General features: G+C 45.0%; 1 protein-coding gene across 1 annotated transcript in view; it reads right to left on the reverse strand.

The window, feature by feature from the left end:
- The window catches only part of LOC142257844 (putative N-acetylated-alpha-linked acidic dipeptidase), a 193,230-nt gene that overhangs the window by 17,002 nt on the left and 149,032 nt on the right, over positions 1 to 27,196 (reverse strand). Inside the window, exons 16-17 of the mRNA XM_075330092.1 lie at positions 16,503 to 16,584; positions 3,628 to 3,720 (exon numbers count right to left, since the gene is read on the reverse strand). Coding sequence (XP_075186207.1) covers positions 3,628 to 3,720; positions 16,503 to 16,584 — 175 coding nt within the window. The remainder of the gene's footprint in view (positions 1 to 3,627; positions 3,721 to 16,502; positions 16,585 to 27,196) is intronic.

Here is a 27,196-nt window from a genome sequence, read left to right on the forward strand (position 1 = left end):
TCTCATGTGGACTTTAATCTTGAGCTCCTTCCACAAGTTTTCAATTGGGTTAAGGTCAGGAGACTGACTAGGCCACTGCAACACCTTGATTTTTTTCCCTCTTGAACCAGGCCTTGGTTTTCTTGGCTGTGTGATTTGGGTCGTTGTCTTGTTGGAAGATGAAATGACGACTCATCTTAAGATCCTTGATGGAGGAGCGCAGGTTCTTGGCCAAAATCTCCAGGTAGGCCGTGCTATCCATCTTTCCATGGATGCGGACCAGATGGCCAGGCCCCTTGGCTGAGAAACAGCCCCACAGCATGATGCTGCCACCACCATGCTTGACTGTAGGGATGGTATTCTTGGGGTCGTATGCAGTGCCATCCAGTCTCCAAACGTCACGTGTGTGGTTGGCACCAAATATCTCGATCTTGGTCTCATCAGACCAGAGAACCTTGAACCAATCTGTCTCAGAGTCCTCCAAGTGATCATGAGCAAACTGTAGACGAGCCTTGACATGACGCTTTGAAAGTAAAGGTACCTTACGGGCTCGTCTGGAACGGAGACCATTGCGGTGGAGTACGTTACTTATGGTATTGACTGAAACCAATGTCCCCACTGCCATGAGATCTTCCCGGAGCTCCTTCCTTGTTGTCCTTGGGTTAGCCTTGACTCTTCAGACAAGCCTGGCCTCGGCACGGGTGGAAACTTTCAAAGGCTGTCCAGGCCGTGGAAGGCTAACAGTAGTTCCATAAGCCTTCCACTTCCGGATGATGCTCCCAACAGTGGAGACAGGTAGGCCCAACTCCTTGGAAAGGGTTTTGTACCCCTTGCCAGCCTTGTGACCCTCCACGATCTTGTCTCTGATGGCCTTGGAATGCTCCTTTGTCTTTCCCATGTTGACCAAGTATGAGTGCTGTTCACAAGTTTGGGGAGGGTCTTAATTAGTCAAAAAAGGCTGGAAAAAGAGATAATTAATCCAAACATGTGAAGCTCATTGTTCTTTGTGCCTGAAATACTTCTTAATACTTTAAGGGAACCAAACAGAATTCTGGTGGTTTGAGGGGTTAAATAATAAATGACCCTCTGAATAAACTTTTCACAATTTAAAAAAAAAAAAAAAATAAAGAAATAACATTCTTTCTTACTGCAGTGCATTTCACACTTCCAGGCTGATCTACAGTCCAAATGTCACAATGCCAAGTTAATTTCGAATGTGTAAACCTGCTAAATCTGCAGGGGGTTGAATACTACTTGTAGGCACTGTATATGTGTATATATATATATGTATATAAAATTGTACACAGTGTTATATAAACAACTGTAGTTCTCATGGTGAAAGTTTTGCTTTTTTTTCAGGATATTGCTTTTGTTTGTATGGTGTGATAATATCCTACTGCCATATACTAATGATGTATTTGTGCTAAGCGCTGTATTATTCTCCATGGCGCCGTAAAAGCAGAAAAGATTGTTGTGCCACACAATTGCTGAAGTCACTAATGATGTTTCTTGTTTGCCAAGCCTGTGAAAAGCATGGCAATATAAAAATAGAATGAAAATGAGCACATTATAAAACATGCAAAAAGTACGATGCAGTTATCTGTTTCTGGCTCACATAAAAGGCTGGGAAGCAATTAAAATCCCCGCTTTGCTTAGGATGTGAGGTATGTTTACAAGGCGGGGAGATGTCGTTAATATTTTTTCAAACATGGCAGCATTTTATTGCGCCTCAAGAGTGGAATTTGGTAATTCTTCGAATCAGCTGTTAAATTGACAGCCGGCTCGGAGAACAGTTAGAACGTCGGCTCCTTAAACTCACTATATTCATGTCTTTCAGACATAAATACAATTGAAGGTATGAGCAGCAGGTTGATACTAGAGTCTATGGGCTCCTGGTAGGTATGATATTATTTGGTCATGTCTCTGTAAAGTCATTTTTTAAGAGACTTGCGTATTCAGCTGAAAAATGGAGGCATGGGGGGAGTAGTGTCCTCAGTGTTTAAAGTTTGGGTTTGTATAATGAGAGGCTTTCTGCAATGAGGTTTTGGGGATGTATAAGGACTCAGAGGAATAGTTTGTGGTGGGATGTAGGATGTGTATAATGAGGGCTACTTGTGGTTTGTTGTGAGGGGTGGCGTTGAAGGGAGGAATAGAGTGGGGGGTGTATAATGAGGCAAGATGTCTGTAGGGGGGATTTGGAGATGTATAATGAGGGGTGTTGTTGATGGTGAGGTGTATCATGAGGAGGAGTGTCTGGTTGGATTTTGGGGGGTGTATGAGGGAAGGTATCTGGGATTTTGATTTCTTTTTTCCCTCCTGTGCCCACTTAATTTGTTGATGTGAAACTGTAGTTCATAGTTGACTTCCTCCACTGCTTATTTTTCTCCTAAAAAGCCTGCACACTGCAAAAGATTTGTTGGCTGAAAAAGTGGTAAAGCATTTTCACACCTTTAAAGGGAAACTGTCCCCGGATGTTTATAATACTCACCTAACTGTCAATGCTTAGCAGACTGGTCAGATGGGCGTCTCCGTTCTCCGGGTCTGTGCCTCATCTTTTGGCCATCTTTGTCCTCCTTCTGAAGCTAGTGTGGATGGCACTTTCTACATCATCTACACTAGCCGACATTGAGGTCCCGCGCAGGCGCACTAGACTATTTTGATCTGCCCTAGTCAGGGCAGATCAAAGTGCACCTGCGCGGGACCTCAATGTCGGCTTGTGTGTATGATGTAGAACACATCATCCACACTAGCTTCAGAAGGAGGACAAAGATGGCCGAAAGAGGAGGCACGGACCCGGCGAACGGAGACACCATCCGACCAGTCTCAACTGCACCGACCGTTAGGTGAGTATTATAAACATCCGGTGACCGTTTCCCTTTAAGAGGATCGCACACAGGACTTGATACTGTCATAACCAAAACTAATGCTTTCAGGTGCTGTTGATCCTCCTGTACCATCACCTACCCTCGAACAGACCATGGAATAAGTGGATCTGCACCTAGAAGAACATTTGGCTGGATATTGACTCTTTGGCTGTAATTTACAGCTAACGCCACCACCTTCCTCCTTTGACATCACCTCCTCATCAATCTGATCTGATTCCCTGATTCAGATGTCTGTGTGGGAAATGTCTTCGGCATTTTCCAACCTCCTGATTCCCACCTCAAGATTTGCCCAAATTCATAGTGCAACTAAGGCTTTGGTTACCAGTGCCCTTACATCTACTGTCTACTACCTCCAACACAGCAGGACCTTTCCATTATGTTCTCCACCTCCTGTCTCTCATCTCATTCAAGTCCAAACAAAACGTCAAATGGAATAAGCTGCTGTGAATGATCTTCCTTTGCCCCCCCCCCCCCCCCGTGTGCTGTGGCTTAGGCAATTAGGGGTCAGAAAAGACAGAGATGTCATTGATTGAATTGAAAGTCCACTATCAAAGATTAAATGTTATAATGGTGGAGAAAGAGGAGTGTGCAGGACACTGACGAAAACTGACGTGGTCACCGAGGGACGTGCCATATAGTCCACAGGTCTTCCAATTCACCCCGCACTAATACGCTTGTGACATGTGTTTGATAGTGTGCTCAACAAATTCCTAAAAATCCAACACAAATTTTTGATTCCTTCAATTCTAGTAATTCACATTACCTATAGTATAAGTTGCCGGCTACTCCAAGAGGATCAATGAAGGCTCTCTCAAGTTGCATCAGTTGATCATTAATCATTCTCACCTCCAGTGGACTAAAAAGGAAAAGAGGAAGTTTAATATAATTTTTTTGATAGACCGTTTGATATGATTATTTTGGGAAATGCTTCTCAAACAGTGAGGCACCATTTAATTATTGGTGAGGCCCAACCAAGAAGACAATCTTCACAGTAACGATCATATGCGGAAAGCTCTTCTATGGCTGCAGCAAGCTCTGGTGTAACAACATTATTTACTCATGTTGTACTTCAGGAGGTAAATGGAAACTTAAAGTCAACTAAGAAGTAATTTTAGTTTTTGAATAACCTTCAACCTGAAGTCTGGGCATCACTACCTGTTGCGGGTCTGTCACATGAAGCTTTGTGTTTGGTAATACAGTTAGGTCCAGAAATATTTGGACTGTGACACAATTTTCGCGAGTTGGGCTCTGCATGCCACCACATTGGATTTGAAATGAAACCTCTACAACAGAATTCAAGTGCAGATTGTAACGTTTAATTTGAAGGTTTGAACAAAAATATCTGATAGAAATTGTAGGAATTGTACACATTTCTTTACAAACACTCCACATTTTAGGAGGTCAAAAGTAATTGGACAAATAAACCAAACCCAAACAAAATATTTTTATTTTCAATATTTTGTTGCGAATCCTTTGGAGGCAATCACTGCCTTAAGTCTGGAACCCATGGCCATCACCAAACGCTGGGTTTCCTCCTTCTTAATGCTTTGCCAGGCCTTTACAGCCGCAGCCTTCAGGTCTTGCTTGTTTGTGGGTCTTTCCGTCTTAAGTCTGGATTTGAGCAAGTGAAATGCATGCTCAATTGGGTTAAGATCTGTTGATTGACTTGGCCATTGCAGAATGTTCCACTTTTTTGCACTCATGAACTCCTGGGTAGCTTTGGCTGTATGCTTGGGGTCATTGTCCATCTGTACTATGAAGCGCCGTCCGATCAACTTTGCGGCATTTGGCTGAATCTGGGCTGAAAGTATATCCCGGTACACTTCAGAATTCATCCGGCTACTCTTGTCTGCTGTTATGTAATCAATAAACACAAGTGGGGGGCGTGTCCTGGCTATGAAGGAGTGAGGACGTGACTTGTCTTAGCTCCTGCCACTGGACTTTATAACTGATGATCCACGCAACTGAGGACTCTGCAACACAGGCTATGCAGCGGAGGAGACGAGGGAGATCCCAGGGGTGCAGCAGCAGAGCTTCACAATCGGAGGAGAGAGGGATCAAACACTTTTTATCCAGGCCGGGGCAGAGAGAAGCTTCACAGGTGGCACCCAAGATGGCTGCTAAGGCTACACAGGAGGTGAGCTCAGCGTGCAGCAGTGAGATGGCAGCTATGGAGATGCAGGGAAAGGCTCAGCAGCTGACGCGACTGAGAGGAGAGGCCACCCGGAGTGAAGAGGAGATACAGAAGATAAGGCCAGACAGCCCAAGATTGCAGGTACAGGGGAAACCCGGAGTGAGAAGCACGGGGGAAGTGCCTGCTGATACAAACAGTAGCCCTGAAGCCTGGAGGCCTCTGGAGGGGGAAGTAACGTCCTTTCCTATAACACACATGCAGGAGTGTGAGGAATTTCAGGAGGGGGGACACTGCACTGCAAATGAGTTACAGGTCCCTGACAGAAGTGAGACCATACCCAGGGAGAAGCACAACATAAATCTAAAGTTACCAGATGCAGACAAGCATGCAGGGTCAGGGCCAGCCATAACAACAACACAAGAGTCAGGAGTTCTGACAGAGCTTAATGAGATGCGGGCACGTTTCTCAGCTATAACCACCAGGGAAGATATGGAGGCATATATAACCAGGCTGGAGCAGGCGTACCGCACAGAGCTGTCAGCCCTGAAGGGGGAGGTGGAGAGAGTGGACACCCAGAGTCAAGTGCAGGCAGCTAAAATTCAGAATATGGAGGACACTTCACAGGCCCACGGGGCACTATTAGAACAACACTCCCGCCAAATACAATACGTGGTTGAAGCAATGGATGATGCTGAAAATAGGGGCCGAAGAAACAATCTCAGAGTGCGCGGCCTGCCTGAGTCTGTCGAGTCCAAGGACTTACATGGCACCCTTCAAGTGATCTTCAATAATATTCTGGGTGAACCATCAAGCCAACCCCTGGAATTGGATAGAGCACATAGAGCGTTGGGCCCCAAACCAGCCCAGAACGACCGACCTCGGGATGTGATCTGTAGGGTCCACCGCTATGTTATTAAGGAGGCCATTCTGTTTAAGCTCCGCAGTGGAGTATCACCATCGTATGAGGGGAGCCAAATCCAGATTCTACAAGATCTATCCCGTTTTACCTTACAAAGGAGAAGAGCTCTTAAACCTCTGCTGGACATTCTCCGCTCATACGAGTTTCCATATAGCTGGGGGTTCCCCTTCCGCCTGCAGGTTCGGCACGCGGGACGAATGCATGTTCTTCGGTCTCCGGCGGATTTACCCTCGTTCACCGCGGCCTTGGACATTCCATTAGTGCCTATAGAGGACTGGCCGGACTTTTCAATGGGGGGGGAGTCACCGTCCCAGCCGGTGATCGGATGCGTGGCTCTCGTAGAGAAAGAGGAGGGAGGCCGGTCTGATGTATAAGAGAATGGTGGATTAAATTGTTCTAGTATGTTTTTGGTTATAGGATCACAGTAAGATGGAGTCTATCCCCTGGTCCTGATGGGAATTTCGCGTTGTGGGGTTATTGTATCGCCCTGGACAGGGGGGTGGGGGGTTCCCTCCTTCCATCCTGGGTGTAATGGGGGGCGCCCCTCAACATTATAAGGTACAATACCCTCTCAAAGCCCCTTCTCCCTTCTTTATACAGAGCTTTAGTTGCAAATCAAAATATATATAGTTAAAAGTTGTTTTTTAGTCCAGGGCAGGGGGCTCCTTTGTGGAAAGTTCCCTCCCTGATTGGGATAACACGCCACAGGGTAGTGGCGTAGGATTAACATCCCTGGTATATAGAGATTCTTATTTTTCTGCATTTACCTGTAGTCTATTTGACCAAGTATAAGGGTCACGTTACGACCCTACAGGCAAGAGGTGCTTTGACCTTTTTGCCTACGGTACTCTCTCTTTGTTTGTAGTTTCCTTTATATACTTAATCCTTCTACCCCCCCCTCTTTTTTTTTTTTTTTTTTCTCTTTCTCTCCCCCTCTCCTAACCTTCTCTATTCTCTCCACCCACACCTCTCTTCCCATCCCCATCCTCTGACCCTACTTCCCGGTTCCTCACCGTTCCTCCTCCTCAGAATGACGCAGATTACCTTTGGCTCATTGAATGTGAGAGGCCTCAATGTCCCGCAAAAACGGTCTCAGGTATTCTTTGACATGCATAAGAAACGAGTCCATATATTATTGATTCAGGAAACACATTTCAAAACTGGTCACCTCTCTAACTTTAAAGACAGATATTACACCAAATGGGTCCATAGCACCAACCCAGAGTCAAAATCAAAAGGGGTGTCTATAGGCATCCATAAAGCCCTGGTGCACACGGTTCTGGACACGAGAGTGGACACTGAGGGAAGATTCATTTTTCTGAAAATTAATGTTAATTCATCTATCTTTACCATTGTCAATTGGTATTTACCAAACAGAGATCCGGCGACGTCCTGCTCCTCTCTCCTGTCATCATTGGATGAATTCGCAGAAGGGACCGTGATCGTGGGTGGCGATTTAAACTTCACTTTGGACCCTAAGGTAGATACAACTTCGGGACACAATTTTCTCTCTCTCAGAAAGCTAACAAAAGTTAAACGCTCAATACAAGAGCTTCGATTGGTAGATGTGTGGAGAACGTTACACCCAGTGGAGCGTGACTACACATACTTCTCCCCGGCTCACTCCTCGTACAGCCGCATAGACCTGTTTCTTGTGAGCCAAAAGGCTCTGACTTGGCAGATACAGGCCTCTATAGGCAGTATATCCTGGTCTGACCACGCTCCTATATTCCTGAGCCTTACTATCCCAGATGGGGCAGGGAGGCCGTGGTCTTGGCGGCTGAACGATAGTCTGCTTGGGGATCAGGGGTGCATGAAGGATCTACAGAACAAGATTGATGAATTTTTAGAAATACACTCAGAAGACCCCACAGCCCTTCCCGTGCAGTGGGAGGCACTTAAATGTGTGTTGAGAGGGGTTTTGATCAAACATGGGGCTAGGCTTAAGAGAGAGAGAGCCCAAACCATTTTGTCCCTACTTCAGAATATTTCAGATCTGGAAAGGGCCCATAAGAAGACATTATCACCTTTGACACTGGCGGAGCTAGTCAAAAATAGAGAGGAGCTTAAATCGATTCTCGACCGACAGTATGAGCGACATAGGACTAGAATAAAAAGATTCCTCTATGAGTATGCAGATAAATGTGGTAGACCACTAGCTAGGATTCTACACCCTAGGGGAGACCCCAGCCACATTCCCATGATTAAACAAGCAGACGGCTCTTCGACTCAGAACCCAACTCTCATCGCGGAACAGTTCCAAAAGTATTATAGAGACCTATATAACATAAAGGGCAAATTTGGAGACATGCCACATGACGCATTAGAAAATAAAATAAACGACTACGTATCCAGAATGGCCCTACCGGTTATACCCAGCGCTGAGGTTGAAAATTTAGAGACGGACTTTACAGAAGCAGAAGTGGCATCTATCATTAAAGAATCTCCCTCAGGCAAAAGTCCGGGTCCAGATGGGTTCACCCCTAAATTTTATAAAATATTCCAAACTCCGCTATCCCCGTTCTTGACTAAAGTATTTAATTCCATCTCAGAAAATTCCCAATGGGTGGCGCAATCTCTCGAAGCCCATATATGTGTTATCCCCAAACCGGGGAAGGATCACATGTTAGTTACAAATTACAGACCCATTTCACTGATCAATCTAGACCTAAAACTTTTTTCCAAAGCCTTAGCCAACAGACTTGCTCCTTCCTTGCCCGGGATAATACACACAGATCAAGTGGGGTTCGTACAAGGTCGGGAGGCGCGTGACAATACCAACAAACTGTTCCTCCTGATGACTCGGTCGAGGGCTCATTCTCTTCCCATGTGTTTACTCTCAGTGGATGCGGAGAAGGCCTTTGACCGGGTCAGTTGGAATTTCATGATGGCCGCTCTAAAGCAGGTGGGTTTGGGCAAAAAATTTTTAGATAGGATTGCGTCCCTTTATTCGAGACCCTCAGCAAAAGTTAGGACGGATGGGTTTCTGTCGTCATCGTTTCAGGTCCACAATGGAACAAGGCAAGGATGTCCATTGTCACCTCTGCTCTACGTCATTGTCATGGAGCATCTCGCGGTCGCCATAAGAAATAATGCTAGTATCCATGGGATAGAGGCCGGGGGAGGGAATCGCAAGTTAGCTTTATTTGCTGACGACCTTCTCATGTTTATTTCCCAGCCACACATATCCTTCCCGTCTTTGCTCAAAGAGTTCGAGGAGTTTGGTAACTTAAGTAATTTTAAAGTGAACTTCTCTAAATCAGAGGCTATGAATGTGACCCTGTCGGCGGAAGATCTAGCCCGTACAACCCAAAATTTTCCCTTTAAGTGGCAACCGTCAGCTATAAAATATCTGGGGGTAGTTGTACCTCGGGATCCAACAAAAATTATGCATCATAATTTTCTACCCCTGTTAGAGAGGACAATTAGGGATTTAAAGAAGTACGACAAAAAAAGACTATCGTGGTTTGGGCGTATCAACGCTATTAAAATGGATGTTCTTCCTAGGTTTCTTTTCTTGTTCCAAACGGTACCTATTCAGCTGCCGGGGAGTTACTTTTCCAAAATTCGGACGGCTTTGTCAAGGTTCGTTTGGGGGAATAGGAGACCTCGGACAAGCATAAAAACTCTTACCAGACACAAAAATAATGGAGGGGCAGGGCTCCCAAATTTCCAGTTATACTACAGGGCAACTATTCTAACGAGGATAATGGATTGGCACTTCCATAGGAACTCGAAACAATGGGTCGCGATCGAACAGGACGGATTGGGAGTCCCTTTGCACTTCCTCTCATGGATGGGAAAGGAGAGTAGGTCACAGATAGAGAAGGGAATGGAGTTTATTTGGACAGTGATGGGGATGTGGGACGGTGAGGTTAAGAGGGGTTCTCTCTCACAGGGGAGGGGTCCACTTACCCCCCTCTTTGGCAACCAGGAGTTCCCTCCGGGGCTTCATTCCAATAAATTTCTGGGATATGCTCGGGTGGAGGAAACTCGTTTTTTTCATGTGCTCCAGGGAAATACCCTGCCCCCTTATGCATCTCTACGGGCCACAGGGAGAGAAGTTTCCTGGATAGAATATATGCAGCTGAAATCGTTTCTATCCAACCAGGACAGGGAGAGGAAGTTGAGGACCCCCCCTACTCCATTTGAGAAATTGTTCTTGCAGGGTTCGTCACCTGGGCATGTCATCTCTCTTATTTATAAAATGCTGAACCAGAGAGACATGTCGGACAAACCCAAATTTGTCTATAGATGGGGAGAGGAACTGGGAGAGGACATTTCGGAGGACAGATGGAGCAGGGCGTTTCTGTGGACCCACAAACTTTCTCTGGCTTGTGCCGCCCAAGAGAAAAACTATAAAATTCTCACAAGGTGGTACCAATACCCGACCAAATTGCATGCTATCTTTCCCTCAGTGTCCGACATGTGCTGGAGATGTGGTACAGAAAAAGGGTCTATGTTACATATATGGTGGAGCTGTGCTAAATTGCAACCATTCTGGGACTCAGTGTTTTCTCTGTATAAAAAGATGAGTGGGGGTGAGGTGGAGAGATCTCCCCAGGTGGCCCTCCTCTCTATCCTCCCAGGTTCATTCAAGTCACAAAAGAGAGACCTGCTGCGATTTTGTTTAGCGGCAGCCCGTATAATTATTCCCAGATACTGGAAACAGACTAGATGCCCCACGTTAGCTGACTGGGTAGAGGAGATGGCAAACCTCCAGAGAATGGAGGAACTCACAGCTGAACTTAATGGGCTCACGGAAAAATTTATCACAGTGTGGGGACCGTGGATTACGTTCATGGAGTCTCCTGAGTTCACGGTGAGTCTGGCAGGTTATTTGGGATGAGAAATGGTGACATACCTTGTCTTTCCCTCTCCCCACACACTTTTTTCCCCCACCCCCTCTTTACCCTACTTTCTTCACTCAATTTGATTCCTTCTTTTCTAAGCTTATATCTGTTCTTTTTTTTTTTTTTTTTCTAGTTTTCTACTTTTTCTTAAATGTTTATTCAATAACTTAAAAGGGGATTGTTTTATGCTGAGAGTGGTCTTGTCAATTATCAGGAAGACATGTTTAGCTGGAACTCTGATTTCTAGTGTATGGTTTGTCATGGAGTGTTAGCATAAGGATAGCTTATAGAGTTCCAATGAAATCTACAATGTGATGTTATTTTTGTCATTCCGAAACTGAGAGATCACTGTTTATGTTTTATAATCTTTATAAATGTTCAAGATGTAAATAAACACAAGTGACCCAGTGCCATTGAAAGCCATGTATGCCCATGCCATCATGTTGCCTCCACCATGTTTTACAAAGGATGTGGTGTGCCTTGGATCATGTGCCGTTCCCTTTCTTCTCCAAACTTTTTTCTTCCCATCATTCTGGTACAGGTTGATCTTTGTCTCATCTGTCCATAGAATACTTTTCCAGAACTGAGCTGGCTTCATGAGGTGTTTTTCAGCAAATGTAACTCTGGCCTGTCTATTTTTGGAATTGATGAATGGTTTGCATCTAGATGTGAACCCTTTGTATTTACTTTCATGGAGTCTTCTCTTTACTGTTGACTTAGAGACAGATACACCTACTTCACTGAGAGTGTTTTGGACTTCAGTTGATGTTGTGAACGGGTTCTTCTTCACCAAAGAAAGTATGCGGCGATCATCCACCACTGTTGTTATCCGTGGACGCCCAGGCCTTTTTAAGTTCCCAAGCTCACCAGTCAATTCCTTTTTTCTCAGAATGTACCCGACTGTTGATTTTGCTACTCCAAGCATGTCTGCTATCTCTCTGATGGATTTTTTCTTTTTTTTCAGCCTCAGGATGTTCTGCTTCACCTCAATTGGGAGTTCCTTAGACCGCATGTTGTCTGGTCACAGCAACAGCTTCCAAATGCAAAACCACACACCTGTAATCAACCCCAGACCTTTTAACTACTTCATTGATTACAGGTTAACGAGGGAGACACCTTCAGAGTTAATTGCAGCCCTTAGAGTCCCTTGTCCAATTACTTGTGGTCCCTTGAAAAAGAGGAGGCTATGCATTACAGAGCTATGATTCCTAAACCCTTTCTCCGATTTGGATGTGAAAACTCTCATATTGCAGCTGGGAGTGTGCACTTTCAGCCCATATTATATATATAATTGTATTTCTGAACATGTTTTTGTAAACAGCTAAAATAACAAAACTTGTCACTGTCCAAATATTTCTGGCCCTGACTGTAGGTGAGATATTTCACGTGCGCTGAGCTCTGCTTTCATTTTAATGAATAGGCCAGATGTGCAGTTCTCCACAGCAACCGCTATACAGTTGGCGGATCTGTGCTGTTTCGCTGCGCAACTGATCACGTCCGGCCGATGCTGGCACAAGGAATAGCTGATCAGCATGAATGCTGGCAGTCGCACCCCCACCGACCTAATATTGATGACCTATCCTAAGGATGGACCATCAAGATAAAATATCTGGGACTTAAAAAAAAAAAAATGTGTCTAAGCACTAACAAGCAGGTAGATTGGTCACAAATCGCTCATGCCGGCGATTCACTGCTTCCGCTGATGTTGCGACAACAGAGCAGCGGCTTCTCATTCACTCAGACTGGACGGTACAGCCGTCATCATGCTGATTGACAGGGGGTTCCCACACTTAAGGCCCCGTTACACGCAACGACATATCAATATAACTAACGATATATCGCCGGGGTCACGGATTCCGTGACGCACATCCGGCATTGTTAGCGACGTCGTTGCGTATGACAGCAAGGAATGACCGTTAACGATGGAAAATACTCACCTTATCGTCCATTGTTGACACGTCATTCCTTTTCAAAAAATCGTTGATTGTTGAGCACGCAGGTTGTTCGTCTTTCACGAGGCAGCACACATTGCTATGTGTGACACCTCGGGAACAACGAAGTACAGCTTACCTGCGGCCGCTGGCAATGAGGAAGAAAGGAGGTGGGCGGGATGTTACGTCCCGCTCATCACTGCCCCTCCGCTTCTATTGGGCGGCCGCTTAGTGATGTCGCTGTGACGCCGAACGAACTGCCCCCTTAGAAAGGAGGCGGTTTACCGGACACAGCGACGTCGCTAGGCAGATAAGTACGTGTGACGGCTCTTAACTATATTGTGCGCCACGGGCAGCGATTTGCCCGTGATGCACAAACGACGGGGGCGGGTACGCTCGCTAGCGATATCGCAAACGATATCGCTGCGTGTAACACCCCCTTTAGGCAGTGGGGAGCAGGCTGTCAATCAGCATGATGTTGGCAGAGCAGAAAAGAGGTCTCCTGCACAGTTGTTGTGAAATCAGCGCAAGTAGCTGAATCGCCAGCAGGAGCGGTTTGTAACCGATCTGTTCCAGGAAGGAATGGCGCCGGGCACAACAGGCAGGTACAGTGCCTTGCGAAAGTATTCACCCTCTTGGCATTTGTTTGTGTTTTGCCACCTCACAACCTGGACTTTCACTATTTTATTTTTTTTTTTTGGGTTTACAACCATTCAGTTAGAGATCATGCCTACAACTCTTAACATTTGTTTTTTTGTTTTATTGTGAAGAAAGCAACAAATAGGACAAAATAACTAAAAAACTTAAGTGTGCATAACTATTCACCCCCCTAATGTCAGTACTTTGTAGAGCATCCAAGTCGCTTTGGATAAGTCTCTATGAGCTTTCCACATTTTGCCACTGGAACTGTTGCCCATTCCTCAAGGCAAAACTGCTCCAGCTCCTTCAAGTTAGATGCTTTCCTTTGGTGAACAGCAATCTTCAATTCTGACCACAGATTCTCAAATAAAAGAAGGTCTGGGCTTTGACGAGGTCACTCTAATACATTTACACATTTCCCATTAAACCACTCAGGTGTTCTTTAGCAATATGCTTTGGGTCATTGTCTTGTTGGAAGGTGAACCTCTGTCCCAGTCTCAAATCACTGACTGAAACCGATTTTGCTGAAGACTATCCCTGTTTTTCACACCAATCCATCGTCTCCTCAACTTGGACCATTTTCTTTGTCCCTGCTGCCCAAAAATATCCCCACAGCATGATGCTGCCACCACCATGTTTCACTGTTGGGATGGTGGTCTTGGGGAGATGACTGTGTTGATTTGTTGCCAGATGTAGCATTTACCTTTTGGTGGCCAAAAAGTTCAATTTTGGTCTCATCTGACCACAGAACCTTCCTCAATTCTTTTGGGGAGTCTCCCAAATGTGTTTTGGCAAAGTCAAAACGAGCCTTCCAATTTTTCACTGCAAGTAAAGGCTTTTTTTCTTTCTTTCTTCTCTATGAAGTGGAAGTGTAAGGCTTATTGTGGTCATATAGACAGATACTCCAGTCTCCTCTTGGGAACTCTGCAGCTCCTTCACAGTTACCTTTTTGGTCTCTGTGTTGCCTCTATGATTAATGCCCTCCTTGCCCGAGCTGAGAGTTTTGTTTGGCAGCTCTCTCTTGGCAGTTTTGTTGCGATACCATGTTCTTCTCATTTGATGTTGATCGACTTGATAAATGATTCTCCGGGGAATCATCAGAGATTGGGATATTTTTTTAGAACCCAACCCTGACATGTACTTCTCAAGAACTTTGTCTCTATTTATTTGGAGATCTCCTTGGTCTTCACGGTGTTGTTTGGTTAGTGGGGCCTCTTCCTTAATTGTGTTTTAGCCTCTGTGACCTTTCAGAAAAAGTATATATCCTGATAGACCATGGGGATCACTTATATGAAGGTAATTACATGCACCAGAATTTTTTAGGGGCTTCTTAGCAAAAGGGGTTTATACATATGCACAAGGCATTTTTTATTTATTTTATCCTATAAATTTTTTATTTTTGCCTATATTTTTCTTACTGCCCCAACTTAGACCATTTAGTGTTCATACATCACATGCAAATTGGGTCAGTTGCTGCAGACCTGGTGTCTTCCAGCAGCCCAGCCCATCCTCACCATCAGAGGCTCTGGTGAAGACCAAGTAGACACTTGGTCATGTCCCTTCAAGGTAAGCCCGGTCTGTGGCACAGGGGTCCATACCTGCTAGTGTGACAGCCATGATATTTGATTTGTAAAACTCCTTTAATACTGAGCACATTTTTGCTTAAAGGGAACCTGTCAGGTCCTATATACCCTCAGAACCACGAGCAGTTCTGGGTGTATACTGCTATTCCCTGCCTAACTGTCCCTGTATACACTAGCATAGATAAAGAGATCTTTAGAAAAAGTATTTCTAAAGATCTTTTACCGTATGCTAATGAGTGAGGGCACTAGTCCCCTGGGCGTTAGTTCCCTGGCCAGTTGCCCCCATTAGCATTTTAGTACACCCCTGTGAATGTGCAGCATCAGAGGATGATCTCACTCACCTCTCCTCCGCCATTGTGTCCAACGGGGGATTTCGACTCAGTGCGCCTGACCCCGGAGTTTGGGTCATGCGCACTACTGCAGTGTGAAGCCAGGACGTGTACACCCGGCTTCATAGTGTGCATGACCCAATCTCCGGGGTCATACGCACTGAGCCGAAATCCCCCGTCGGACGCGATGGCGGCAGAGAGGTGAGTGAGATCATCCTCTGATGCTGCGTATTCGGTAGCATATTAGCACACCCACAGGGACGTACTAACATGCTAATGGGGGCGACTGGCCAGGGAAGTAACGTCCAGGGGACTAGTCCCCTCGCTCCTTAGCATACGATAAAATATCTTTAGAAATACTTTTTCTAAAGATCTCTTTATCTATGCTAGTGTATACAGGGACGGTTAGGCAGGGATTAGCAATATACACCCAGAACTCCTTGTGGTTCTTGGTGCATATGGACCTGACCGGTTCACTTGGTTCCCAGCACCATATACAAAGGAAGTCCAGAATATAATGAATTTCCCTGCTCTGTACGGCAGCGCGCTGGTCTACTCCATGTATTGGCTATGACATGAATTGATCCCAGAAGACATGCGTCTTTCCATTGATATTCGCATAATCTTTTGCTGTATGTGTGTTATGGTTTGACCCATTTTACGGCATTTTTACTCAAAATAGGAAGGCGTATAGTAATCCCAAGATGTTTACATACCCACCTACTAAACCCTGATGAGGATGTGGTCCTTCAAGGAGCACACATTCGCACTGACAAGAAAGGTTATGCTTATTCTGGTGGCAGAATGTTTTCCAAAAGAAAATTTTCCCTCTGGAGAAAGGAGTGGAGGATATAATGTAACCGACAATCACGGCGGTAACATTTCCTTTATTCCCCGGTGTAAGAACATGCTGTGTTAAAATGTAGAAAGACTTCTGTTCATGTGTTTTGTTATAAGCCAGTAAAGCAGATTATTCATGGTATCATTTTCCCCTTTGGGAATCGTTTTATCTCAACATTTCTAGTTTACATTTGGACGCCCTTTTGAGCATAGATAAAATCTCGAAATATTTTAAACAGGTTTTAGTCCAAGCAATTTTACAAAAATGGTACAATATATTGTGGAAGTGTGTATTTTGGGTGCAGTACCTTTTTTTACTCTTCTTGCTGTTGGAGCATCAAAAACCTATTGTATTCTCCCAGTTCCAATTATTTGAAAAGGGAATCCACTTATGCTTCAGCTCTACTTACTTTTCTCTATCTGCTTTCTCGGCACGTGACTGCATGGCCTTAGCTGCTTGAAGAAATTCACCGACTGCCTCCTTGACTGAATCTGGAAATGGATAATTCAGAACTTCTGATACATATATAACTATCCTGTATAATACTGTATATAAAATTACAGTTGAAGGGAATTTGTCACCAGGTTTTTGATATGTAATATGAGAGCAGCATGATGCAGGTATAGAGACCCTGATTCTAGCAATGCAAATCTTAGGCTAGGTCCACATTTCCGTTGTTTTGCATCAGTCACATGCGTTGCTTAACACTTGTGACTGATGCGTTGTACAACGGATGACAAGAATTGGAATTCATTGTCATGAGAAAGCGGATTCCATTGTAAAACGAGAGAGAGCGATCAGCTGATCTCTCGGCCGCCGGCTTTTGATAGCGATCAGCTGATCTCACAGTGGCTGGCTAATGAGAGCGATCAGCTGATCTCCCGGCGGCCGGGTATTGTGAACAATCAGCTGATCGCGCTCATTAGCCAGCCGCCGGGAGATCAGCTGATCGCTCACAGAAGCCGGCCACCGGGTGATCAGCTGATCGTTCGGCTGCCAAGAGAGAGCATGCACAGCGAAATCAAAAGGATTCTACTGCTCAAAAAACGTTACACTCTGCGTTCCTGCCGCCCGACGGTCAGTTGTTCCACGACTGATCAGTCGGGCGGCGGATGCAACGCAAGAGCATCAGTCACAATCCGCCGCTCATATAAGTCTATGGGAAACAACGGAATCCACCAAACGGATTGCGTTATTTAGCAGAGCGGCGGATTGTGACTGATCATAAACAACAGAAATGTGAACCTAGCCTTACTGGTCTGTTTGGTGTAGTGTTGATTAAATTCCTGTTTTCTCTGCTGCAAATCTAGCCGACCTCATAATGCTGAGCTCTGTATAAATCAACCCACACCACTGATTGCCAGCTTTTTGCAAATCTACAGTGTACACAGAAATCTGCCAATCAGTTGTGATATTATACAGAGCTCATGAATTGGAAGACTATATGGCACAAGCAGTGGCGTAACTAGAGTCTGATGGGCCCCTGTACAAAGTTTGGACCTGGGCCCCCTTAACTGTACACCGACACTCGGGGTATGGGATAATGACGCCGACACTCTGGGTACAGGATATTGTCACTGACACTTGGCTTTTTCCCATGATCATAAAATCCTTTTTTTCATCAGCACCCAGCTTCCTTAGGTTTTGATATCCATTTTGTCCTCAGCACGAACCTTCCCCATGCTCTGCTATACATCTTTCCCTCAGAACCCAGCTTTCCCATGATATCAGAGCACGGGAAAGCTGATTGCTGGTGGAAAAAGGTATAGTAGAACATGGGAAAGCTGGGTGCTGAAGGGAAGATGTATAGCATAACATGGGAAAGCTGGGTGCTGAGGAAAACGGCCTCTTTCCATCAGCACAAAACTTTCCCATCCCATGCTTTTTATCTTTGTCCCCCCCCCCTCGTATATAGCTCTCTAAATACTATAATGGTCCCTAAATAGCCTTCCATATAGTATAATGGGTCTTACATAACCCTTCATATATTATAATGTAGCCCCCATAGTCCTTCATATTGTATTATGCAGCTCACATACTGTTTAATGCACACCACATAGGCCTGCATATCTTATAATGCAGCCCCATAGTCCACAATGTTTTATAATGTACCCCCATAGTCCATGTATGAGATGTCTTTCATATTATAGTATGCATGCCCCATACTGTTTAATGCATCCCCATAGGCATCCATGTATTATACTACACCCCCATGCTCCATGTATAAGGTGTCTTTCATATTGTAGAATGCAGGCTCCATACTGTTTAATGCAGCCCCATAGGGCTCCATGTATTCTAATGCACCCTATAGTGCATATATAAGGTGCGGCACCGCCCCCCCCCGACTCACTGGTCCCATAGCGGCCTCATGATCTGCCACTGAACAACGCCGCTCCTCTCTCACTGACAGGACCTGGCTGCTTCTCTGCAGGTCCAGGTCGCAGTCGCAATCTCTGTGACTGCTTTTGTTACGCCCCTGGGCACAAAGCAGCTAGTCTTGTAATGATGATATCTTGATGATAAAACATTCGTTTTTCGGAAACTACAGCCAGTGACTTATCACTGGAATCCCAGTCTCTGCCCCTATATAATGTTGATTTCCAGATTACATATCAAAAACATGATGACCGATTCCCTTTTAAATTTTCATGTATTCTCAATAGTCACAAGGATACCAGAATTTACACCATCAAATACATTGATGCTGGATCAGTCCTAGGTCTCCTAGGACTATATTTAACCACTTTCAAGCGCACTTTTGTATTAGGTTCTGCCCACATGACGGCAGAGCACAGTGCACATACGCCAGCTGGCGAGGTCTCTGTGCAGGTGTAGCGCCCCTGAAGCCAACCGGGTGATACAAGGTTCTGCATCCCCACAAGGATGCAGAGCCTACCCCTTAGGGACCCGAAGACCCAGTGCCTGTAACACCAAAAACCCAGGTAATCCCAGTTTTTCCCCAACAATCCAGTGGTACCCAGCTAGGGTCGGAAAAATCGATGGCCGCCTAGAGGTGAAGCCAATCCAGTCCACTAGTTGACCAGGTGGGAGGGATAAACTGTGGAAAGTTGTAGAGAGTACAGTGTAGAGTGAGGAGGTGGACGTGAGGAGACAATTTGACGCGGGTTAACGGTGACCTTGTACCCAGAAGAGTGGTTGCCGGTGGAGTACTCCCAGAACTACGCACCAACAAGGTTCAGGACCCTAGGACAGAAAAGAGCTCCAAGCTGACCTGTTAACACCTGCACAGCAAAGGGGACCATCAAGGACCTTGCTGACCCTAAAAATCCAAAGACTCAGTAGTAAAGGGAGAACCGGGGACAGGACCAGAGACTCCAACCCCACAGGGTTCACGCTACCGTCAGGCGGACAGAAGCGGACAAACCACTGGACAGGGACCCCCAGTTGCTCTACGCCATGGAGACCCATTTACTAGAGACAGGTGCAGGGAAAGAAGGTACCAGAGAACCAGACTGACACTGGGACGATGGGGACCTGTAGATGAAACCAGCCGGCCTCGGGGTAACCAGCTATTACCAACCAGCAGTGAGTAAAAACCAGTTGCACTATACCTCTGTGTGGACTACCTTCTTCCGACGCCTGTCACAATACCCATCGTCTGGGGCCCGGCGCTGCTTGCGGAGGGCCTACCATCCAGGCTGCAATTAACACCAGCCCCAGTAGTGACATTCTGCAGCAGCGGCTCCATACTTATAGCCGCAATATCGCAAGTGGCGTCACGTATGAACACTAACCTAAATCCCCTGCAAATACACCCCATTACAAAAAGGGCCCAGGGCATTGAACCGGGCAACAGCCACCACAGTGACATTCCCAAGAGAGACAGTGCTCGGGACCGAGTACCCCATATCCCTGTGCGCAACACAGGCGCAAAATTTCTCCCTGCTATGTGGATGCAGGAGGCATCATCTACGTCAATTAGAAGAGGGGACTGTTGTGAGCTGCAGCCGAGACGAGAGATAGACGCTGCAGCAAGGACCAGACTGTCTGGATTTACATAGAGCACAAGAGCATTTCAAAAGGTTTTGGGAGGTGTACAGGGGGAGTCTGGGGATAATATACACCTTTATGGAAGGCAGCACAGGCGCTGATGAAAGTGCTAATCTTCGTTCACACATGAAAAATCTAGTGACAGGTTCCCTTCAATCTTTATATAGTGATTTTCAGCAACAGCTGTTCCCCTATACCTATGACTAGGCTGCACCACCGTAGTTGTACACACGGTTAACTGGTTAGGGGCCCAGTCAGATCTTTCGCCCTCCCCCACCCCTCGGAGCTGTACCCCTAGCTACTCCTTTGACTAAACCGGTTAAACTCATAATGGTTGTGGCGCTGCACTACCTGCCTCAGCTTTTATATGAGCTACCATAGGCTGTGGTATATTATGTGATGCGCTATACTGTGATAGCTGAAAGGTATTCTCTGGATGCCTGCCTGGCCATGTCTGAGGTCATGTGAGCCTTCTCTGGCTGAGGTAATCTTCTGCATTGTGCAAAAAAGTGTCGGGCATTTTTGGTGATGTAACATGAATTAAATTGCAAATTGTTCAACGTTGTGGGGTCCAACAAATTTCATGCAATTTAAAATAAATTTGCCTTAAATTGATTTGCTTATCTTTGCTGCCATCTCTAGGATGGTAACCATTTATGGAGGGCAACAATAACTATTACTCATTTTTTGTAAAGCAAAGTATTTGTAGATACTGTGCAAAATGGAAGATATGGTAATTCTGGCAAATGGAATAGTAAAAGAGTAGGGTCTGGGGTGAAATGTGTGTACCTCCCTGTACACCTGTCCACCTGTCTTCCAAAGCTTTCATGCATCCCCACCTGCCACAAAGCCCCTCTATGGAAACTTACTATATTTACAGATATATGTTGTCTTCACAGGGACTTTTACCTACCTATAGCACTAGAAGTCCCAGAAATTTCGAGCTCCCCCCTGAAGTCCTGAAAGAGGGTCAAATGACCCTTAATAAACTGAATAGAACTAACTAGAAACTAAATGGCTAAACTCAAAAGGAAAACAACAACCTCCTGTGGTGCGACAGTAATGGCCTTAATTACAGACCAAAAGACGGTGATTATAGGAGGTTAGCTAAAATCCTTCAGGTCATTCGACCCGTCTCTGGGTTCCAAAGGTAGAAATGTTAAATGACCCCTCTCTGGGACTTCTAGTGCTAGTCCCTCTTTAGGATAGATTTTGCCTTTATTCCCTGAAACAGACATTTCTCTCACTATTAGCCCAGGGGCACCGCAATGGGAAGCGACTGTGTTCCCACATATGCTTATTTGCTCCTGGGCTGGTAGGTGGTGAGGATAGTCTTTGAGAATGTAACTGATCAGGAAAAATGTTAAGATTGCCAGTTCAGGGAAAAAACCCCACTCAGCTTTTTCCCAAAGTGGCTTTGCCTAGAAAAACTTGTCTGGTCTGCCGGCGTCTTAAAGAAGTCATGTGCACATACCCTAAAGAAGGATTAGTTGTCTGTGATGGGATTTTATTTTATTTTTTATTTTTAACTACTGGTTTGTTAAAATAATACCCCTTCAACACAACTTCCAGAGAGAATCCCATTTTATGTAGACCTGTTTACTCCCATATTAACTACTTGCTATACTTACAAAATTACGACTCGAGCACATACTTTATTAGAACCATAAATTGTCATTCCTCTGTTATTGATCATTTTCCCTTTCTTGCCTAACTCTCTACATCCCCTACATTTTCATGCTGCCAGGGCTTGTTGCGGACAGGTAAACTATGCAAAGAACTTTAGTTCACATGTATCCAGTCATCTATTTTGCAAAAAAACAAGAAAGAAGAGGAAAGGTCGCTTGCTGTGTGATACCACAGATTGTGCAAAGAAATGGCTGCTTGTGAACTTCTCACTTGGATGAGTTGTGTGCGGCAAGCGGGAGGGTAATGATAAAGCTGCTTCTCCGTCCACTCCACTCATACAAGTAGGCGGTGCTTGCAAGGCACTGCCAAGAGGAGACTGAGTCGGATGAGGTAGATGGATTATTTATTCAATGGATTGCTAAAAATTAGTGAAAAAGCACATTTCAGAATTGTTACAACTGCTTCAGGTTTGTTAAACACAATAATCACTCCTAAGACCACTTTCACACTTCAGTCGTTTCAAATCCGCCAGGTCCGTCGTTGCGACTGAATGACGGATCCGGCGTTTTTAGCTGTCAACAGACGCAACGGATGAGTTATTTCAAAGGATTCCGTTCACTGTAATCCTGTGAAAAAACTGATCCTTCGCGTCCGTTACATCCGTCGTGATCCGTTTGTTTTTGGGACAGCCCAATGGGAGCACCAGACATGTCGGGCATGCTCACTAGAACATGACGAAATCCAGCACTGGATTCCATCGAGTGACGGATTACGGTGGAATCCTGCACCATAGACAAGCATTATACCTCTTGATGGATTGCGACGGAATCTTGCGCAGTGCGTTTTTTTGACGCTCCAAAACACGTTAGTGTCAGTTCCTTCCACCCAACGGTCAGTCATTCCGCAACTTATCCGTCGTGTGGCGGATGCAACACAAGATAATCAGTTGCAATCCATCATTAATACAAGTCTATGGGGAAAAAAACTGAATCCTGCAAAATATTTTGCAGGATACTGTATTTTCTCAAGGCAACGGATTGTGACTGATGGAAAAAGACTGAAGTGTGAAAGTAGCCTTATTTATATAGGAACTGGATTTGACGTCTTGGACCAATTGAACCACAACCTCCTTCAATTTCTTATATTGTAGACACACCCTTGAACATTAAAATTGAACAAAGTCCCCTGCGGTAAATATGGAACAAAGGGAATAATTTCACAAATAAAATTCTGAATAAAATGTAGCTGCGTAATAATAATAATAATAATAATAATAAAAAATATATCATACTAGTTGTACTACCCGGCTTCGCCCGGGTTAATAACTGTTGTTAACAAAATAGAATGTATTAACATTCCCGGGATAGAATGTATAAATAGAATGTATTAACGCCCGGGATAGTAACTGTCTCTCTGTTTCTCTCCCATTCGCTGTCTGTCTCCCCCTCTGTATATATCTCTCTGTCTCTCTCTCTCTTTGTCTGTCTGTCTCTTTCCCTGTCTGTCTCTGACTGTCTCTGTCTCTTTCTCCGTCTGTCTCAATCTCTTTCCCTGTCTGTCTATCTAACTCTTTTCCTGTCTATCTATCTCTGTCACTTTCCCTGTCTGTCTCTTTCTCTGTCTGTCTCTTTCCCTCTCTTTCCCTGTCTGTCTCTTTCCCTTTGTCTCTTTTCCTGTGTCTGTCTCTTTGTCTGTCTCTATACCTGTCTTTGTCTGTCTCTTACCCTGTCTGTCTCTTTCCCTTTCTTTCCCTGTCTGTCTGTTTCCCTGTGTCTCTCTGTCTCTTTGTGTCTGTCTCTTTCCCTGTCACTGTCAGTCTGTCTCTTTGTCTGTCTCTTTGTGTCTGTCTCTTACCCTGTCTATGTCTCCCTCTTTCCCTGTCTGTGTTTGTCTCTTTCCCTGGCTGCATTGTGACACGCCAACATTCCATATAGGTGCGTGGCTGTGCATTCTTCTGAAGTTCTGGCTGCACTGTGGCTCCCAGCTCCATTCGCTTTAATGGACGCAGGTTTTTTGGTGAATAACTGTAAAGTGCGGGGTTAAAATTTCCCCTCAAAACATAGCCTATGACGCTCTCGGGGTCCAGACGTGTGAGTGTGCAAAAGTTTGTGGCTGTAGCTGCGACGGTGCAGATGCCAATCCCGGACATACACACATACATACATACACACACACACACACATACACACATTCAGCTTTATATATTAGATACTGTTGTCATTTGGACATTCATCGCATAGGTTCCATGGTGTCATTTAGCCCCACGGGCGCTGGGGTGGATACATTTAAAAATCAAATAGGGTTCACGATTTACCAAACTCTGAAATCTGCTGAAAAAAAAGCTTTGGAATCTGTTCTAGGATAGGCAAATGTAAATTAATTGAAATAGCCCTATTTTTTTATTGTTTCAATTTGTTTTTATTTCTATGCTCTAATATTAAATGTTTGGCTAAGCTGTGACTGAAAGTGTCATTTTTTATATTCTATCGGTGCTTGTTGAGCGGACAATGAATGGGTTGCACGGTTCTTCCAATGTATTGAGAGACTGCAATCATGTTCCAGTAAATAAATGATAAAGCAAGTGTTACCAATACATTGAAAAAATTAATTAACGTACAAAACCTCCTTAGTGACTGCTGACTGAAAAGTAGTACAACCCTGTCTAATGATAGAACAACATTTACATTTGGGATTCCCACTTCGGAAGCATCCCTTCAGATCGTGTGATGGATGATCTCCCCTCATCTTTGTTTATGACTATACACTATATATATATATATATATATATATATATATATATATATATATATATATATATATATATATATATATATATATTTGGGTACACTTTTTCAAGAAATCTATTTTTCACAAGTTTGAATTCATTAATTAAATCCATGTTTATAGTGCAATTTTTTGGCTATGTCAATATTGCCCATATGGTATATTACCGTATATTATTAATCCAATTGGGATAATGGTTATTTTAAAAGTCCAGGTAACTGTTGACATCAACATCCTTAAAACAAGTAGCTGTGATGATGTTACCAAAAGCACTTTTAGAGATAACTAAATCAAGGAATCCTGTTGGCAGAATAAGAAAACAAAAAACTAAGGCCTTATGGATTTCTATAGAGCTCATTTATATACATATATAATTGTCTAATTCTGTCTCTCTGTAGCGGAAATCCTGCGTCGCTGATTGGTCGCGGGTGGCTGGCGCGACCAATCAGCAACAGGCGCAGTCCGGCTGCGAATTGGCGCAGGATTTGAACCATTTTTTGCTGATTCGTCGCACACACACCGCTGCACACAGAAGCCTCTATATACACCCCAGCAGCCTCTATATACATCCCAGCAGCCTTTATATACACCCCACAAGCCAAAGTCTCTATATACACCCCAGCAGCAGCCTCCAGCACGATTATACTCACCTTGCACTTCCTTCTCTTTTCATACTCGGTAGTACTTTCTCCCTCCCCTCACTGGCCCTGCAGGCTGGGAGATGCGGCTACTTCCTATTTCCTCTTCGGCATATCCCGCCCACCTCTGTGCTCAGCTGCCTCCGGATTGGATGTGGGTTTTGCTGAGGGACTGGTGCGGACGGCCCCTTAGATACCCGACTGCGGACTAGGCCCTGTGCGCACTTGTCGGTTTTTGCCGCGGATTTCCTGCGGTTTTGCTGCATGTTTCGCTGCAGGAAATGTTCATAACATCTCTGCATTGATTCACCAGCAAAACCTATGGGAAAATAAAATGCTGTGCGTACTATGCGGATTTTGACAGCTGCATGTTTTGCTGCGGGATTCCCGCAGCAAAAACAATCGCATGTCCCTTCTTTTCCGGAGGTAGCTGCAGCATTTCACTCCATGGACTGCAATGTAATCGTAAAATCCCGCAGGGAATAACGCAGGTAGCAAATTCTGTGCGGTTCATTGCGTTTTCCTGCGTTATTCCCTGCGGTATTTCGCAGTTTCGGGACATAATGTTCATCACTGCCTGCGGTTTGCAGGGAAGTGATGTCATTATGACAGGAAGAGGAAGTGGAGCAGAGAGTAAACACACACACATCACAGACATAGAATACACACATATCATACTCACACACAGACACAGACATATAGATTACAAAAAAAAAGCGTGTGCTCCGCCGTATTTTTACCGTCCAGCCAAGGTAAGCACACAGCGGCGGCCCGGTATTCTCAGGCTAGGGAGGGTGAGGGCCAGGGTTAATGCCCCCCTCCCCCCTCCCGCAGCCGAGAATATCAGCCCGCAGCTGCCCCGGGACTGTCGCATCCATTATGCGGCAGTCCCGAAGTGTCCCCGGCTCTTCCCGATTGCCGTGATGCGGTGGCAATTTGGGGTAATAACGAGTTAATGGCAGCAGATCGCCGCCACTAAATCCAGGCTTAATCATGGCAGAGTCTATGAGACAGCTGACATGATTAACCCGTAAGTGAAGTGAATAAACACACACACGGAAAAATCCTTTATCTAATATATAAAGCTGTGTGTGTGTGTGTGTGTGTGTGTGTGCGTGTGTGTGTATGTCTGGGATTGGCATCGGCACCGTCGCAGCTACAGCCACATAATTTTGCACACTCACACTTCTGGACCCCGAGAGCGTCATAGGCTATGTTTTGAGGGGACATTTTAACCCCGCGCTTTACAGTTAATCACCAAAAAACCTGCCTCCATTAAAGCGAATGGAGCTGGGAGCCACAGTGCAGCCAGAACTTCAGAAGAATGCGCAGCCACGCCCTTATATGGAATGTTGGCGTGTCACAATGCAGCCAGGGAAAGAGACAGACACAGACAGGGAAAGAGGCAGATACAGACAGGGTAAGAAACAGACAGACAGGGTAAGAGACAGACACAAAGAGACAAACACAGACAAAGAGACAGACTGACAGGGAAAGAGACAGACAGGGAAAGAAAGAGACAGGTTAAGAGACAGACACAGGCAGGTAAAGAGACAGACACAGACAAAGAGACAGACAGACACAGGGAAACAGGCAGACAGGGAAAGAGAGGGAAAGAGAGAGACAGAGAAAGTGAGGGAAAGAGACAGACAGGGAAAGAGACAGACAGGGAAAGTGACAGAGATAGATTGACAAGGAAAGAGATAGACAGACAGACAGACAGACAGGGAAAGAGATTGAGACAGACGGAGAAAGAGACAGAGACAGTCAGAGACAGACAGGGAAAGAGACAGACAGACAAAGAGAGAGAGAGAGAGATATATACAGAGGGGGAGAAAGACAGAGAATGGGAGAGAAACAGAGAGACAGTTACTATCCCGGGCGTTAATATATTCTATTTATACATTCTATCCCGGGAATGTTAATATATTCTATTTTGTTAACAGCAGTTATTAACCCGGACGAAGCCGGGTAGTACAGCTAGTTTTAAATAAAACACAAAAAGCCCCCTCTTTCACCCTTTTATTAACCCCTCCCAACA

Source organism: Anomaloglossus baeobatrachus, chromosome 12 (assembly GCF_048569485.1).
Source record: "Anomaloglossus baeobatrachus isolate aAnoBae1 chromosome 12, aAnoBae1.hap1, whole genome shotgun sequence".
Lineage (NCBI taxonomy): Eukaryota > Metazoa > Chordata > Amphibia > Anura > Aromobatidae > Anomaloglossus > Anomaloglossus baeobatrachus.